Genomic DNA, 19,849 nt, shown 5'->3' on the forward strand with positions numbered 1-19,849 from the left:
ATTCGCCAATCTAATAACCAGTTTTTTCCTTCGGAAAACCTGGTTAAAAATTCTTTCTCTCAAGACACATTTGATAATTTTAATAAACATGTGCCATCTGAATAAACATCAGAAAAGCAAATTGTTTTATAATATTTAAATCACGGTTGTAAATTAACCATTTCATAATATTGTACAACACACAACATAACTATTTATTTAAAACAGCGAAATTAATATTGGTCCCGAACACCACGGCTATATGAATGCCCTTGGGGGGAATGATAAATGGCATTTATTCCCATAGCTAACAGACGATTTATGGCAATTTTAAGTTAACTACCACTAATTATAAAATCTTAATGAAACAGTCTGAAAAAGGCAATGCGTGGACGGTATAGTTGATTTCAATCGTGACCAATCAAGGCTGTCTGGATAAAGGCAACAATGTAAATGGTAATAAAGCATCATTTATTGAGAACAATTTTTGTAAACATATCTGTGCAGTCAATTATGTTTTCCCTCTGGACTGTTACAATCAAATAAAGTCGGTGAAAAAAGGACACATATATCGAAAACAGGGGAAATTGACAATATCTAAAATTTATCGAATTCATACCGTCCTTCGTTATCTATTTCTGACATTGCTTCTTTAATATGTTGGTGTTGCTTGTTGAGCGCTTATAATGGCCATGATTAGACATGCATACACACATTTCATTAAAATACTGTTGTATCGAAGAAGATGTTTTTCAGTTATATGAACGCTCTAAGAATTCTTAATTACTTGGAAAGTGTAATGTATATAAGCAAGGCTTTAAATCGCTCACCTGACTTTAGAATACTTTGGTAATACTTGAACAATCTATTGAAGGCCTGTATCTGATGTCGCACAAAAACTATAAAAGCCGTGTGGTTTATGGTTTCTGTGAAGTGTATTTAATTATTGTGCGATTTTATTCAAGATAACAACTTTTCACCCTTACACCTCGAGGAATGGTCACTTTTTTCAGGGCATGATCTGTACAAAGTTAGAAGACCACTCTATGATATTAAAAGCCAAATAGTACGGTTCTTGTCTTATTTTACACAAGTAGAAATTTAAAGAAATTTAACTACAGTGATGACTAGAAATTTCCGGGACAGCAAGAAAACTGCAATTTCACTTACATATGCGAGTAATTAACAACCGATGCACACAGAGGTACGGGAAAATGTCCGTAGAATTCATGAAAAAATCCCTACAAAAATGGTATGACCAAGCTCGGAATCAACCGCGATCGTCAGCTGTGCAATCCAGCTGATCTAGAAACTGAGCTAGCGGCCCGTTTGAAGGGCATGACCAGTTTTGTATAACGGGGCATGTTTTGAACAAACGTTTGCCCACTATATGACTTTAAATACCGGCTAATAAATGACTGGAGCATGTTGTTCAGAGAATAATACTTAATAAGTTGTACATTACTAATATATATGTCTAAATATTACATAGAGTTACTATAAATAATAATACATAGATGTCGCGAGCCGGTCGTTATTTTTATTAGGCGGACCAAATAATCATAGTCCAAATTCATTCTAAGCTAACGATGATAAATAAGACTAAGCCGCAAATTAACGAACAAATCGAAAATAATGATTATTAAACGAAGCACGCACTACAGAAAATAAGAATATCGATTGCGACTGGCACCGTACTGTTGATTAGATTGATGACGATATTTGAGGTTTAACGTGAGTCAAAGAACAACATATAGAAAACGACACGCTCTCCTAAATGACAACTTCAATCCAATGCGTATAACTATACAATTACAAAGATACACTTTTCTGTTATTTGTTCTTCCATCCCTTTATCTAAATTTGATTTAAACCACACTGTTTTTGAAACGTTTCGAATGCTTTATGACCAAACATACGATTTACGAATTCGATCTATTTTATTCCTAGCGACGTTTCCCGGTATGGATGACAAATATACATTTCGAAATACCTTTTGGACTCGTTCGATGCTTTTTATTTTTGTTTAATAATTTGCTGTTAAATAAACCATCACGTCCGAATTGGTGTCACTGTAATCCGGGGAGTTGTGTCTGTGTGTATCGACAAAGAAATTACGTAAAACGATATAAGTAATAAAAATCGTAATCGAATGAAATTGAAAGTACAGAAAACAAACTGGTTCAGAAATTAATTTAAGTGAATGAGCATAATAGGATGACATGTAATATAAAGGTTAACACACGGAAGAGCTTGGTCGCACGTCTATAATCGGCCCTAGTCGCCTACTCGCCATTGGGCCGTTATGAAGGCAGCGGGCCCGTAATAGACGTCCGGCCCAGCTCCGCCGAGTGTAATTGTCTAAATATAATGCGATCACTGTGAAAGTGCCAGTTTTAAACCCAAGGGAATGTTTCGTACAAAATTTTTAGAGGACCATTATATGATTTTTACACTAATTATCTTATTTCATTCGATACGAGATTATAAGTTGTGTTTTTTACTATATAAGTATATGCCACTCATGAAGCAAATAGGGCGTGGATATGTTTAACCCCCTTCCCCCGGCATTGCTTGTACAAAATTTCATATGTACGGGACCCCAATCTATTGTGTGAGAAATGTGCACACCAAATATCAAAGCTCTCGTACTTGTTATTTCAGAAATGTTTTAAAGTATTAGCTATATTAATATATGTAATGTATGTAGTATAGCAAAGAATGAAACTCCAGAGGAGAAATTATAGTATTTTTTAACTACTTTTAAACATTGCACGATTAAAACTGGGTTCACAGCCTAGGATCGGTCAATGCAAAGCATTTTGAGTTTAAACCGTTCTGAGGGTTAGCCGAACTTCACACTTAGCCCATGATTAATCATGTGAATTTTGTAGCGTTTCTAGTTTGGACCCCTGATTATGATTGGAGCAAACTATGTAGAGGACAGACAGACATACAGACAGACAGACAGACAGACAGACAGACAGACAGACAGACAGACAGACAGACAGACAGACAGAACAGACAGACAGACAGACAGACAGACAGACAGACAGACAGACAGACAGACAGACAGACAGACAGACCTCGGAGAGTAATCAGATTTGACTACAAGAGCATGCTTTGAAAGATGCAACTTGATAGATCGCAATTACATTGCACACCATCTATTAAACCTTCTGACACTGGCTTTATTTCACTGAGTCAGCTGCCGTTTTTTGTAATGAAATAGCACTAATTTTGTGCCATTTACTAATTACCCATACAGCCGCGGCTTGCATTTGAATGATACCATAGTTGGCTAAAGGACAAAATATATTATTTAAGAGCTAAGTTTTGAATGCTTCTTTCCTTCTCAGTGTTTTAAATTCATGCTGAAATGGAAAGGCAATCAATATTATTACTTGCACCACATAAATTATAATTACAAAACAAATAGCTATATGCTATTATTTTGAATATGATAAATGGAAACTGTGTCTTCTTAGAAAATCTATTAGGCTATGTTATTTCTAATTAACTTGCAGATACGATCAAACACTATATTTTTTAAGTGTGACGCAAAGTGTTTAATGACTGTGAATTAATAATTTATTTGCACAAAGGATAACGCCTAATGTGTTATACTCAATAGGACGGATTTCACGGTAACGACACAGCTAGTTCAAACGACATTGACTGGAACACCGACAGTTGTTAGATGCAGGTGTGGCAAGGTCTGCAAAAACCTCAGAGGCCTACGAATCCACCAAGCCAGAACTGTGTGTGGTCGGAGAACTGAACAGCAACAGCGCGCAGGTTTGATCCCTGGTGAGACGCAGGAGGATCCTAGTCAGGTCACAACCCATAGTACTGGGGACCTCTCCGCTGCTGAACAGCTCACTGCCCAGACAAGGAGTGCTACTTCGACACTACCTGGCGAGATGAAGGATGAAGAGGACCCGCTTCTGGAATTACTAAGAGAAGAAGAACTAACTGAGCAAATACACGACCTGCCGCAGCCCAAAGCCAATCAGGCCCCAGTGGAACAACGCCAACCAATTGACTGGCCGAAAACCACAGACAAAAGAGCCTGGAACGACTTAGACAAGGAGCTAGATGCCATACTGACATCCACCATGCAAGGACCAGTAGATAGGAAGTTAAAGTGCATGACAACTATAGTCTACACGGTGGCTAAGGAGCGATTTGGCACCAAGAAAACAAGTCGACCAAAGCCCCAGCAGACACCCAACAGGAGACAGAGTCGCATGAAACAGATTAGAGGAGAGCTGAAGAGCCTCAACAAGGCATACAAGAAGGCAAGTCAAGAAGAGAGATTGGGCCTCCAGGAGCTACGAGACATTCTTAGGAGAGAGCTACAGACTTTAAGGAAGGCTGAGAATGCGAGAACGGCGAGAAGAAGAAGGGCACAAAAGAGAGCGGAGTTTGTATCTAACCCATACAAATTTTCCAAACAACTTCTGGACAAAGAAAGGTCATGCCAATTAGAAACCAGCATGGCAGACATCGAGGAACACCTCAGACAGGTTCACTCAGATCCAGACAGGTTAATACCACTCGGGGATTGCCCAAGACTAGAACCTGTGACACCCCCAACATCCCCACTGGAAATTAAAGAGCCCTCGCTCTTAGAGGTGAAAGAAGTTGTGAGGAAAGCGAGAATGGGATCAGCCCCAGGACCAAACAAGATACCATACAAGGTCTACAAGATGTGCCCTCTCCTGCTGCGTAGACTATGGAACATACTTAAGGTGATCTGGAGGAAGGGGATAATACCTGATGAGTGGCTTCATGCCGAAGGTATATTTACTCCAAAGGAGAAGAACTCCAAACACATCAGCCAGTTCAGAACAATATCTTTGCTAAACGTGGAAGGCAAGATATTCTTCGCCATCTTAGCCAGAAGACTGACAACCTACCTTACCACAAATGGGTACATTGATACGACAGTTCAGAAAGGTGGAGTGCCAGGCTTCTCAGGGTGTGTGGAGCATACCAGTGCAATCAGCCAGCTCATTAGAGAAGCAAAGGTGAACAAATCAGACCTGACTGTAGTATGGCTAGACCTTGCAAACGCCTACGGATCTATTCCACATAAGCTCATCGAATCAGCCCTCCAGTACTACCATATCCCTGAACACATCCAAGGGATGATCAATGCGTACTTCAGTGGAATGAAACTGCGCTTTATGGTTGGCGAGAAGATGACAGCTTGGCAGAGACTGGAGAAGGGAATAGTGACCGGGTGTACCATCTCAGTTGTCCTGTTTGTGATGGGCATGAACCTCATAATCAACCCTGCAAACAAAGAAACCCGCGGGCCTAAGACATCTACAGGGTTACACCTGCCAACAAACAGAGGCTTCATGGACGATCTGACAGTGACAACACAGACACACATACAAGCAAGATGGGTACTGAAGGTATTGGAGGAGGCAGCCACCTGGGCTAGAATGAATTTCAAACCCAAGAAGTCCAGAAGTCTGGTAATCAAGCGCGGATCAGTCACAAAACGGTTCACCCTACAAGTCCAAGGGGAAGACATACCATCAATTATGGACAGTCCCATAAAGTGCCTGGGCAAGTGGTTTGATTCGAGCCTTAGTGACAAAGCAAACGTAGAGCGCATCAGATCACAGCTCCAGGAAGGGCTGAAACAAATCGACAAATCCGCTTTACCAGGAAAGTTCAAGGCATGGCTCTTCCAGAATGCACTTCTCCCCAGACTGATGTGGCCCCTTATGCTATATGAAATACCTACATCCTCTGTCGAATGCTTGGAGAGAATGATCAGCAGACACTTGCGCCGATGGCTGGGAATACCACCAAGCTTCACCAGCATCGGATTGTATGGGCGATCGAACCAGCTACAACTCCCGCTATCATCACTAGTGGAGGAGTTCAAAGTTGCAAAGACACGACTGGTAGTGACGCTCAAGCAATCGCAGGACAGTTCAATCCGAAATGCTGGGATTGAAACTAGGACAGGGAGAAAGTGGTCAGCAAGCCAAGCAGTCGAACAGGCCGAGAAAAGACTCCAGCAAAAAGACATTGTCGGCATCACAGCTGTAGGCAGACAGGGGCTAGGCAGCTCCAAGATAACATTATGGAGCTCTGCTGGAAAAATGGAAAGGAGGAGAATGGTGCAAGATGAAGTCAGAGCAGCAGAAGAAGAAGACAGAAGAGCGAAAGCTGTGGCTATGGGTGCCCAGGGTGCGTGGACGAAGTGGACAACGACAGAAAGAAAACTGACCTGGGCTGATATTTGGAGCTACGAACCACTGAGGATAGCGTTCCTGCTCAGATCAGTCTATGACCTGCTACCGTCACCCTCAAACCTGCACAGATGGGGTCTACAGGACCACCCCAAGTGCCAATTGTGTGACAAGACAGGAACCATGGAACATATTCTGTCATCGTGTACCACAGCCCTCACCCAAGGACGCTACAGGTGGAGACACGACAGTGTTCTTCAGGAACTCGCTGACAAGTTGGAGCGCGAGAGGACCAAGAAGAGGTCCAGACAGAAACCCCAAATGATTCAGTTCGTGAAGGAAGTACAAAAGGCGCCTAAAAAACTGCAGCCTACCAGTTCTGTATTAGATGAATCTGATCAGTGGGAAATGTCTGTTGACTTGAAGCAAAAGCTTGTGTTCCCGAACATTATCCAGACAACATTAAGGCCTGACATTGTGTTGTGGTCCACTAAAGATAAGTGTCTGATCATGGTTGAACTGACAGTCCCTTGGGAATCTCGTTGTGAAGAGGCCTTCGAACGGAAAAAGGCCACGTATACATACCTGCAAGAACAGTGCAGAGAGAAAGGATGGCGAGTGTGGCTCTACCCTGTTGAAATCGACACTAGAGGATTCCCAGCACAGTCGCTGTGGAAAATGTTCAGTGCCTTGGGCATCAAAGGAGCAGACAGGAAGAGAGCAGTGGGCAAACTGAGCCTAGCAGCAGAAAGGGCATCCAGTTGGTTGTGGATGAAGAGAGAGGAGAGGAGCTGGAAGCCTACCACCAACACGTAGTGTCTGATCAACACTGCGGGTCCGCCGCCTGGAGAGTGTCCTGTGATTAAAGGGCCGAAACACTTGTTGATAGGCGGTTCTCAGCTGATGATGTTGGTGGTTTTAGCAGTACAGAACTGTATCGTACTCATTATAGATATGTCCCAAATGAATTTAATATGGCGTCAATTTTATCTCGGCATCAATGGCTCTCTTTTTAAATCAATTTGTTTTGCGTTTCTAATAACCGTACTGCTGTTGCGTCAACGCGAAATATGAATATTAATGAAAAAGAAGTTAGCTTCTGCGTTAGCAACACAATAACAGGTGTATACAATCAAAGTTTGTCATCCTGAATTTCAAAAAATCATAGTGTTATGAATTAATATCCGCTCTCTTACACCATGACCATGTAATATTGATGCTTGTGTCGTATGAATGCATCTACATCAAAACGTGGGGAATTCAACTAATTACCCCTTTACCACTGAGATAGTATTTTGACGCATTTGTAGTCCCTTAGAAAATTCAATTTAATTAAAGACCTTTCTTTCTAGATTCAATATTTTAAGGCTTCATTTCCAACCCTTATATACTGATGAGCAGCAAACAGCGCAAAACCTGAACAGACTGTGAGTTACTCACAAGCTGTTCTGGTTTTATGCTGTTTGCACATAGCCATTTTCACTTTACGTTTGAGTGGGAAATGATTAACTGGCTTAAACATAGTTGCATGCAAGACAGATTCGGTCGAGTCTCAATATTTGGATTTTGTTACATACATTTATGTGTGTGTTTCAATAAGGGAGACTTGCATTTACTACAAAGTATCTTTCCAATCATCTAATAAATGTTAATAGCTATTCTGAACATGAAATACAAATATTTTCTATATTGATATCATTTTAAAACCGATATCTCAACTTCAAAATGACTAACTGGAGCATAAAATAGCACAGAACTGTTATCAAATGTCACCAATAACTTGTATATGTGTCTATTTCGTGTAAAAAAAGAACCATAAATTGAAGCATTTCTTTTTACTGCGTCCCTTGAACACAACCATGTTAAATGGAAAAATATTTGCTTACTCAGGCTAGTTAACAGGCGTAAAAGCGAACACTGGTACCTGTTTTCGGAACTTGTATGTTATACATGTCTGGGTTTACGACTAACAAACGAAATTCGCTTTAATACTCCTACAACTCTTTCTTTTCTAAAGTTCTTATATCTCTTATATTTTTTATCTGAACTTTTACCATATTATTTTTTTTCTTCAACTTTTAAGCGGTTTTTGACAAAAAGATCGCGCATAGCCGTTTTAATGCGTTTTTATGCGCCACATTACAACCACCGTCGCCACCCATTTTCACTCAAATGCGCTTCTTAATTAACCATGTTCAATACGACTAGCAAACTTTCTTAGTCAAAAATAATAAATGACACATATATTCTGCAAAGCAATTTAGCCGATCAAAAAAAGCGTTTTCAATACATTTACAGTGCTGGTGGTGTCTGTTTTGTCATATTTACCGTTATCTGTTTTAATGGTCGTGTTTTCAAGACTTTATTCAAAGAGAATCTAAACGCTAGTATAATTTTAAATATGAATAAGGTAAGATAAATTAAGATTAGTTGATATTAATTAAGAGTCATTAATGGTGCCTTTACAAAGGTATCAAAGATATCACAATTCATGAAAATCTCTGAAGCGATAAACATGCCGTATGTGGAAATGGCAAGCAGATCTGCCACCGGATTCTTTGAATGCGCTGCACTTTGCAATGATGCCTGTTGGTTCTTGAAGTATTCGGGCAACGGATCCGGCTCAGGCACGTGTGACCTGTTCACCCTAAAGGACGCAGTCTACTCCCAGCTGAGATTCGTAATTAGTTCAAATCTGTACAAAAAGGTAAACTCATATTTACACTTATAATTTACATGTTTGCTACACTTAACGCATATTGTATAGCTACGCTAATAGATGCACGTAATAAATTCTAAATATAAATAAATTGGAAGGTATATTCTCAATTGAATCTTTTTCATTTCTAGGGTATACCCTTTTCATTGGCTTTTTAAAAATAATTATTAACGGTTTATTTCGTCAACGTTCGAAAAGTTTTATACAAAAATAGCAATAGTCTCTGGATTTATAAAAGTGCATACACATATAGCAAAGAATATTAAATCTAAAATAAAAAGGGTTTTGTCATAAACTTCTGTATGCACATTATTAAGTTTCGTCTACTTTGGTTTCTGCAAACAGAAACAAATACAGCATTTCCCTGCGCACAATGACTAGAAACATACAACAGCTTTTGTTGATTTGTAGTAAAACGTGGAAATAAATTATGTTTACAGACCAATTTATGCATCAGTTGTTGTTTTAATTAAGACCTATTTTTAACTCAATTGAAGTGGCAGCCTAAAGCTTATTGAAATACTCTCGAGTCTGTTTCCTTGGTAGCACAAGTTCTTGGTGTCTTTTGAAGACATCTAAATATTTAAAACGTGGTGAAATACGGTAACAAAGTCGGTCTTTCTTTTGTGACATCATGACGAAGAGTAGGGCCATCTGCTTCAAGGAATCTTTACGTCGCAATTAAGGCGTGTACAAACAGCAGTTGATAAAACGGCTTGCGATCGACGTGGAAAGTGCCGTTGGCCTGCTGGAGTCTTGTCAGTTGTTCGATAGTAGCGAGCTCTATCGTTCTTTGCTAGAAATAAAAATGTGTTCAATAAGAAGTATTAGGAGAAATAAACTTAATGCAATTATGATTAAAACGCACCTCAATCTCGAGAGATGATGTGTCTGTATAGCGAGTTTTTTTGTACATGCAAATTCTTTCAACTTTTTATATTTTAAACATTGCAAAAATAGTTTAAGAGGACTAGCCTCGTCATAATAATGTACTAAACAAACTACAAACAGATCCTCATATTATATATTATGTACTTAATTATATATGTTAAATCTATTAAATATTTTTCTTAAAGAAGTCACTTATACATATGCGTATTCTTATTTATTTTATTTTATTGTTTTACATAGTCATTAAGAAAAACGTTTTATATACATTATATTGTGTATGTTGCTTTATGATGACTTTTTGACGACATTGACTGTGTTATACGATTATAACAATGCTCATGGGTCATTTTGACCTAACGCATTATAGATATGTGTTATATCGGATTTGAATAAAACGTTCTTCGTCTTCTTATATAATTAATTTACTTACATGTGCCATATTTGCGATGTTGCCATCGGTTGCACCAGTCGCACTCTACTGCATGCTGGCGTGGCCGCACCTGCTGTCCGCATCCTACAAAAAGATAGGAGGCCATACCACAACACTCACGCAATGTCAACACACAATTAATTAACACTCGTGAATAAATACGGAGAATTTACACGATTCAAAAACACTATATTTCAAACGCCAAGTAAATTTTCAATAATGATTAATCTTGTTTTGCCGATGACCTACGGTAAATAAATTTATCGCACTTATAAATTCAGAATCAAAAGTTGCGCCTGAATAATCAGATCAGAACACTGCAGAGCGATTAAAAACAAATTAAAACAATTGTTAATACCATTCTACGCATCATTGATTGTACATGTACTAACTATGCTCTTGTTTACCGTTGTTGTTAATTGTATGTCTTACCCACTGTATATTTGTTCTCTATATTGTTTGCTATATACATTGTATATGTTTTATGCAATAAAGAATATGGTATGGTATGGTATGGTATGGTAAAATTCTGGATCTTATACATATTTGGCCGCCACGTAAGTTCACAACACCTTCATTACTCATTTGTTGCACTTTTAGATGCAAACAGAAAGTTCAGAGAAAAATATCATTTTCTTAAACAGATAATTCCTTCTTGATAAATGGCGATAAGTGTAGCGAATTTGATTACAAAATTAACGGTTTTTTAATTAATATTAATTATTCAACGAAAAATATTGTGACTAACGAACAATTCATACACGATAATTGGCGATAATTTTGCCGACTTTGATTATAAAATAAACGGCTTTTGAGTAGATTAATAAACAAGAGCTGCCAGAAGACAGCGCGCTCGACTATTTGAGTGTTTGACAGTATAACGTGCGCCATCATGGACAGGAGATACAATGTGTGTGTGTGGTCATTTAATAGATGATCTTTCAAAAATAAGTAAACAAATTTAAAAAAAAATTTGGGGGGGGGGATTCTTGGGTGGGGCGTGGGGGATGGTTTGGATGGAGTCCATTGTGATATGTCAGGTAAGTGTTGTTTTGTCAAAGTATGAATCAAATGTGATCATAAATAAATAAGTTTTGGCAATTTAAGTAAAATTTATTAATTTGATCTTGAGAGTCAGTGTCATCCAAAGATCAAGGTCAAATTCAACTTGCTAAGTACGGTAACATCATAATAGTAACAAAGTATTTGAAGTTTGAAAGCAATAACCTTGATACTTTGGAAGTAAAGTGGGTGTAAACACAAAATTTAACAAAATTTTCAAAGTTACTAAGACAAAAAGGGCCATAATTCCGTTAAAAAGCCAACCAGAGTTATGCAACTTTCCCTGCACCGTCCACTTATGATAGTTATCGAGTTTTCCAAGTCTAAAAAGCAATAGCTATGATACTTTAGGAGTAAAATGGACCAAAACACAAAACTTCATCAAATGTTCAATTATCTAAGTATAAAAGGGGTCATAATTCTATCAAAATGTTTTATTCAGTTTCCTGCTCTTGTTTATAGGTTGGGGTCATGTTGGTTAAGAAGTATGCAAAAGATAAAAGCAATATGTCAAGGGACATAAAAAATATTTGAGGTGGTACGCAAACTTTTACTACAAAATCAAAGTAAAAAACGGGCCATAATTCTTACAAAATGATAACAGTTGTCTGCTCTTGTTTTTAGGTTTGGGGTCATGATGGTAAAGAAGTATGCAAAATATTAAAGCAATATGTCAAGGGTCATATACAATATTTGAGGTGGTACGCGAACTTTAACATATATATATCAATAGTATGCATTTTCTAAGTAAAAAAAGGACCATAATTCTTACAAAATGCTTGATAAAGTTATCTGCTCCTGTTTATAGATTGGAGTCATGATGGTTAAGAAGTATGCAAAATATGAAAGCAATATGTCAAGGGACATAGACAATATTTGAGGTTGATCGCAAAATTGAATCTAAGTGAAAAAAGGGCCATAGTTATTACAAAATGCTTGATACAGTTGCCTGCTCTTGTTTATAGGTTGGGGTCATGTTGGTATAGAAGTATGCAACAAATAAAAGCAATATCATGTCAAGGGACATAGGAAATATTTGAGGTGGTACGCAAACTTTAACATAGATATATCTATAATATGCATATTCTAAGTGAAAAACGGGCCATAATTCCTACAAAATGCTTGATACAGTTGTATGCTCTTATTTATATATTGGGGTCATGTTGGTAAAGAAGTATGCAAAATATAAAAGTAATTTGTTTAGGGACAAAGGAAATATTTGGGGTGGTACGCAAACTTTAACATAGAAAATCTAAGTGAAAAGGGGCCATAAGTCTTATAAAATGTTTGATACAGTTGTCTGCTCTTGTTTGCAGGTTGGAATCATGTTGGTAAAGAACAAAATATAAAAGCAATATGTCAAGGGACATAGGAAATGTTTGGGGTGGTACGCAAACTGTAAAATTCCAACTGAAACGCCGACGCCGGGGTGAGTAGGATGGCTCCACTATATAAAATTATATTTCATATAAAATAGTCGAGCTAAAAAGTTAAAACCAGAATTAATATGACTGTTTAATATATATGATAATTATATTCAACATAACTATTCAATGATGATTAAAAAAGTTGTAAAGCATTTCTGGTATATCATGAGGCCTTTTTGGTTCACGTATGTAGACTTTTTGGTGCGGCCTTTTAGTTAGTTTAATTTAAATTTAAGTTAGAGCAAAGATATGTCATTGCAGATTCATTCAATGACATTTGGTACCAGCTGATGCTTTTACATTTAATTTTATGAAAGCTTAATTATGAGATCGTTTTATCTTACTTTTATCGAGGGAACCAGACTGCACGCTGCTACCGTTTTGAAAGGTGACCGTATTGACCCATTTGGAAATATCGCTTCCGGTGAAATGTAAACGCTTCAAACTCGGGCAATTATTATTAAATATATTTATTTATTGATGAACACATCGTAACTTCATGAAACAAATCAGCGAGGAATGAATTTATTTCAAAAGGTCAGCCTTTGTTATTTATATGTTACGATTTAAAGGATGCGAGAGAACTCACCCTCAAGACAATTCACCTCAGAAGACAATTCACCCCTACACAACTCGCCCCTGCTCCCTGGACAATTCACATCCATATATTTTTCGTTTTCTTCTGCTGTTTGTTTAGAATTTAGTAATTAAGAATATCTGTTTTCTAGTTATAGTTATTTGTATTATATTTTAATTTTTATCAAGTTTTAATAACAGCATATTAAGATGTTCTCAGAATTTCTTTCTTCTTGTTTCATAAAATTAATTGCAATTTAAACATAACAGGTATGTCAATACTATATATACTGTACCCTGAAGTTTTTTTAGCTAAATATTACTATATTTATTTTAGAGACTGTCAACCACGAATGACAACAAACGAAAAGTTCTAAAATACCTATTTTTTTACAATTATTAGTTTATATTGATTAAAATATCACGACTATTATATACCATTACATGTTATATAGCTTCAATACAGGCCCATTTAATTTCGCGAATTCTCGGTAGTTGTTCTTAAATGCTCTGAGCTTTTATGAGTACATACGTACAGCTCAGACAGTGATTTTTTTTGCCCAAAATTACCGCCGATATTCGGCTGCTTCCCAATTGCAAAAAATGACGTTTTTTCCCAAAAATCTGACCAAAATTTCCCAAAAAATGACCAAATTTTCCCAATTGCCAATAAGATTACAATGTCATTAAGCGTTAATTTCGTTGAACGAGTGCCGATCGAGCTTGTCGAGTCTTCGCCAAATGACAACTGACTTACCAATGTTCGCGAATGTAGCCGAATACGATTTTACGTTGCTATCCACACATCTCTCTCTATATTGCGGAGGATACCGACGATAGTCAATTTATCCCGATTGTTAAACGCCTGTTTTTACACACGTCCAAGATGGTGGCAAGCAGACGAGAAGTTTTCGATGAGCAGCGAAAATGATTAACACTAAAATTAACAGCGGATATCACATGGTTATTAGGAGATAATTTAATGTGTGTGTCAATTAACGCAAAATACTATGTTTGAGATGAACAACAACAAATATTATTTAGAAATGTTCACAGTGAATGTGCGTCATGGAAATCTGTGTTGGGAAATTGGAGTTCACAAAGTTAAAGCATTTAAGACGAGAACCGTTCGAAAATGGAAAGAGACAAACATGATTTGATTTATATGTTAGTGGATCTGTGTATATTCAGATTCATATGCATATTATGCCAGGGACTACCCTACGGGCGACTACGGGCGATAATTTCGCTCTAACGCCCGTTATATCGCCCTACGAGCCCAGAAAAGCGAAGATCAAGTCGCCCGATTTTTTTTAGTAAACAAGACCGGAAAAGCAAAAATCAAGCCGCCCGAATATTATTACCAATGCGTGCTACCGCCCGCAGGCGATTAGCAAGTTTATTGCTTGTTGTTTATCTAACAATTACACAATTTACCCCCCGCACGGATCGTTAATTGACCGTGACAAAGCAGTCTCTTCATATTGGTTGCTATAACAACACACACGTGCCTCTTCGCGCGTGCCGTAAGTTGTCTAATGATAACGTGATAATTGATTGACCATCCGATAATTGCAGTATTTTTCGCAGACGGCACGGTTAAAGAAAGTCGGCAAAAATAATTAAAGGAAACAAAATTGATCAAAGGTCTATTAATTACGTAGATCCACTATTAAGTCCAGCGAGTTTTGTCAGTTTGTTAATCCACCGATAATTACGAATATTAAACACCCGTCTTATATAAACTGGAATCACTGTTCATTTTTTATACTAACAAGTCATAATACTACACATAAGTCATAAACATTTAGAAAACACATTTCCTCGATTAGATAAAAATTATCCGAGTAGAATTAAATTGCTGCGTCATGACCATCAACATTGCAAATGGCGGACTTATTGTTACATTCAACCCGCGTTCAATTCAAAGCTGGCGATTCAAATTACAAGTAATGGTGATTAAATAATGGAGAAAGCATAAACTGGATTTGACAAACATTTGATAAGGTTTGTTAAACCAGATAACAACAAGGACAATTTGGATTATTAAAGTTAACAGGTAAGGCATTCTTAAGTGTACATATTTCGGACATGTATAGTATTCGGATAAACAGTAATAGATATACTACATGTAGATGTTCTATGCATTAAGATTGTGTTTTGTTACAAAACCACAATAGGGATGATGGTAATATAATGACGATAAATGTGATGAAAAGATGCTACTGGTACATATCTTTTACGAGTTAAATGACTTAAATGTGTCATGATGAAGTATATTTCAATGAGAATTTATTGTTGTTCTTTACAAATAAACAGAGTTAATGATAGAGATAATAATAGTTGTGAAATGAACATGTTTTGTTTTTGATATTGTTCGCACAAACGTCTCCCTGATTGTCCAAACTTCTCCCTGTTTCGGAAAAAAGGAGAAGTCACTTCTCCCTATTTTTAAGGCCTAAGGTAGTCCCTGTATGCTTTATTATGTTTGTCACGCTGTATAGTTTGGTGAAATAGCATTGAACTGGGGATGTCAATTGTTCAAGATATTAAAAGGTAAACAAATGAAATGTATTATTTTAGCTCCATTTACAGGGTCTTCCCCAGGCCATTTAAGCGCCCCTTGCCGGGGCGCTTGAATTTCGAAATCAGAGTCCCCGGGGCGCTTGAAATTTTCCGATCAGTGTATTCTTCAGTAAAAGGAAGTGGAGATTGTCCAAAAAAATCAAGGTTTCCCTATCAGTGTATCAATATTTCCTGTTTTAAAAGAGCACTCGGTACCTACTTTCACAAGTAATCGCCATAAACACCACATGGGGTAATGGATAATCCACTGATAAGAGAATAGCATGACGCGCGTATCGATTATTCTAGCCACATTACACGGTCATTTAAATGCTGACAAGGATGTATCTGGTAACTTTCCAGTCGTCAAACTGTCAAGTTCATCGTCCAATCGGTTACGCGAATGCTTATGAGGGCGGGGTTAACTATCGACCATTATTTTTGATTGACGTCGGGCATGAAGTAAGAGTTTATCGCAGCTTGATTAGCAAGAAGTTGTACCATTTGAGCAATATAAAACCGGTAATTAGTACAGTACAGAACATTAAAGACGGTTTCGGGCATCATCATCACACCTTTTTACTGTAAACAAGTGTTACCTATGACTCATAATTAATACGAGAAATTAATTGCAAGTGGTAAACAATTAATTATTATAGCGAGTAAGTTGTGCAAATGACTCCCGGTTACAATTATGTGATAACAATTTATTTAATTCCAGTACATGTATATTTCAACATGTCCATTTATAGAACTGATTCACCTCGTTTTTCTGACATTTATTCGACACGTTATGCGCTTTAACAAATTTTCGTTGAATTAATTACGCACACTTGTAAATGTTTCGTCCGATAATCGATAGTTAGAAGGCTGATGATGGCAACCGGCCGTGATCCTCGTGGACAACGTGAATTTCATGCATTATTCCGTCAAAACATTTATTCGACTCGTAAAGTGTTTAAACAAATTATCGTTGAATTTATAACGCAACGGTTAATATTTGTTGAAATCTCAAATGGGAATAATTAAATTTGTAATCCGAAACCCATTCCCGAATGTAAATGTTACCGCAACGTTAAATATTTTTGCTTCAAATTAGCAGTGCAAATTTATTTTGTGTCGAATCTTTTTCTCAATTAAAAAGAGCGCGAAAATTATGCAGCATGTACAACGTCGCGTCTATTGCATACAAATGGCGTGTATTGAGCGTTTTAACAAGCACACAACAGGTCAGGGGATTGACGCATATTCAGAGGCATATTCAGAGGCAATATTTCATCAAATCTATAAATAGTCACTTAAAAAATGGCAAGGTTTGTGTTAAAGAAATAACTGAAAGCTTTTATCGTAAATATTTACTAGAAAGAGATTGATAACAACGGAATAAACGGGATTATCGGGTAATAAATAGAAACTTGAAAATAGTAAGTATACAGGAATAGAGTCGGGTTGAAACGGATGTATTGGGGAATCGTTCGAGGCGGGATTTTACTATCTGTGCGGAAAAGTTTTAAAACAATTAAACAATATAAAAAAAATATATTTTTAAATTACTGGGGGATTTTTTTAAGAGTCATAGCGCACCAAATGACGTCTTTTGACGCTGTTTTTCTTTGAGTTATAACGCACCACAGAACGTGAATTGACACGTTAAATAAATAAAAAATCAACGTACGGAGGGGACACCCCTCCCGAACCCACCCCGATCGGCCCCGGGGCGCCTGAAAAAATTCCTGGGGAAGGCACTGATTTAATACAACATTAACACAGCAAGAACACAAAAGCGTGTTTGTTAATATTTATTAATGTTTTCACCATATCATATTTTACTTTAAAAAACATCCTGAATTAAATTCATACTCTTAAAGAGATTATGATTAAATCATAATGGTACATGTATATTGAAAAATCTATAGATTATTGCAAGTTTAATATGCATGTGGAAGGATATTAACTAAACGTTGTAAGAAGACATGAAAGCAACACTTTATAATATAAAAATGCTGTCAAACATGAACTTAGCAATTTATCATATTTATAATGTTTCCCAATTTCATGGTTTATCGCGCTCATTTCCCCAATTTCATGGTTTATCGCACTAATTTTCCCAATCCAAATGCCACAGGCTGTAACAAAAAAAAAGCAAAAAAAACACTGTCAGAGTTCTTGATTAGACCAAGTTCATTGTTACACGTTTATCTCTCACATATGTCTATAAAATCAATTTCAATAATCCCAATACATCTTGACAATAAATGTTACCATCAACACCAATTTGCCTGTCTTATGTGAAGAAATGCTAAATACGTGTACATAAACGGCTAAAACACGGTATTGGTGCTGATTTGCATTTTTTTATGTTATATCCATGGCTAAGAAAAAATATACAAGATAGGAATTAATTCTAAAGGTCCACTACACTGGCATACACCCATCTTACTTTCCTGAAAATTTCAAGAGGCTAGTGCTACACGTTCTTGAGATATACATGTACCTTGAAATATGCTCTAAAAATGGCCTTTTTTAGCGTTATGCAGTTTCACTTGAAAAAATCTATTGATTTAAATGAGAAATGCTCTTGATATCAGCAACAAATGATGCAAACATTGGTGTAATGTTACACAGACTTGTATCCGGTATGATTTGCTGCTTGAATTAATGAAATAGGTAAAATATTATGGATTTAATAAGTAAAATACTACCAGCAGGGATTTTGTTTCAACACTAAAATTCAAACATATACTTATTGTTATACTCCAATTATTGGTACAAAATTTCAGTAAATTAAACTTGTATTAACATAAAAAATTCAGTTAAGTATTAGGATAAGTACAAAACCCATTCAAACTACTAGATAAGCCGGGGTTTTAGCAATAATGATAGTTCATTAGTAAATCTTTTTATTTAAAATTCTGTAGTGTCTGTAACCATTGAAAGTTTTATGTGGCAATAGTTTAGAAGCTTTTCCATGCAAAAGTATAAATACTACATTTGCTAATGTGTATTCATGTCATGTCTAAGTTGGCTGAAATTTGCCTTGCTAAAATATTATCATTATTGAAAAAATACTACTTAGAAAAAGTTACAGACACTACAAAAATGTGTAAAAAATGAAGGCAAAAAATCCCTGTTCTATTTCTCATAAATATTTTGTTTTACTCATGAGAAAGTTCCATCTTTTATGTTGGAATGTTACATCATACATTGTGCAATAGATTAATGCGCAAAAAAAGGTAATGCAAGACCTCTTGGGATGAAATATTGTAAGCATTCTTGTGGAATTATTTTATAAACAATTTATTTAGGAACAATATAACCTGATTTTCTTTTTCTAAAATGATTTATCTAAATATGCCTGTGTTCTTTACAATGATACAACCCTTTAACATGGAGAGAACACAAGAATAAACCTCTTGTAATGACTCAGGTCTGTGTCTACCATTTTGATTATGCTACGCTAAAATTCGTTACAGTGTCTGTAACCACTAACTTCCTTCTGTAAGCCTTAAACCTTTTTTGTTATATGTGAGTAAAATTAAACAAAATTGTATTTTGTATTACATTGCTGATGTCGAAGGTGCATTATTTAGACATTTTCTGTCTGAAATTTGAAATATTTATCATAATAATGTAAATAAATTGTCTTCATAGTGTAGCTTTCTATAAACTGGCCTTTTTTTTCAATTATCTCCTAGAATATGCAATTGAAAACATAGTTTTTTTGCATTAAATATCACGAGAACAGTAAATCCAAACAAAACCATTTGAGAATTTACTGAGATCAGACACAATATCAAACAGTTTGTTTTGATGGTCATATGGTTACAGACTCTACAATGCCTACACATTTAACTTATTATTGTTCATGCTATCAAAGAGCATATAAAATCATTTTTAAAGCTAAAGTGATGAGTTTTAACCATGCCTGAAGTAACTTCTGTTTTTTACTTTGATCCAAATGGCTGCATTTAATCATTTCCTT

At 36.4% G+C, this 19,849-nt stretch overlaps 2 protein-coding genes across 6 annotated transcripts in view; both read left to right on the plus strand.

The window, feature by feature from the left end:
- The first annotated feature begins 363 nt into the window (after positions 1 to 363).
- LOC127849074 (uncharacterized) lies at positions 364 to 9,297 on the plus strand. The gene is made up of 4 exons (XM_052381797.1): positions 364 to 374; positions 3,614 to 6,957; positions 8,705 to 8,904; positions 9,262 to 9,297. Exons 1-4 carry the CDS (start codon positions 364 to 366, stop codon positions 9,295 to 9,297), a joined length of 3,591 nt encoding a protein of 1,196 aa, XP_052237757.1.
- Positions 9,298 to 13,130: 3,833 nt separating this feature from the next.
- The window catches only part of LOC127847816 (zinc finger protein 479-like), a 123,324-nt gene continuing 116,605 nt past the window's right edge, over positions 13,131 to 19,849 (plus strand). For all 5 annotated transcript variants that reach the window (XM_052380011.1, XM_052380010.1, XM_052380009.1 and 2 more), the window contains exon 1: positions 13,131 to 13,263. The gene's annotated coding sequence lies outside the window, so the exon portion shown is untranslated. The remainder of the gene's footprint in view (positions 13,264 to 19,849) is intronic.

This window comes from Dreissena polymorpha, chromosome 10, assembly GCF_020536995.1.
Source record: "Dreissena polymorpha isolate Duluth1 chromosome 10, UMN_Dpol_1.0, whole genome shotgun sequence".
In the NCBI taxonomy this organism is placed as follows: Eukaryota; Metazoa; Mollusca; class Bivalvia; order Myida; family Dreissenidae; genus Dreissena; species Dreissena polymorpha.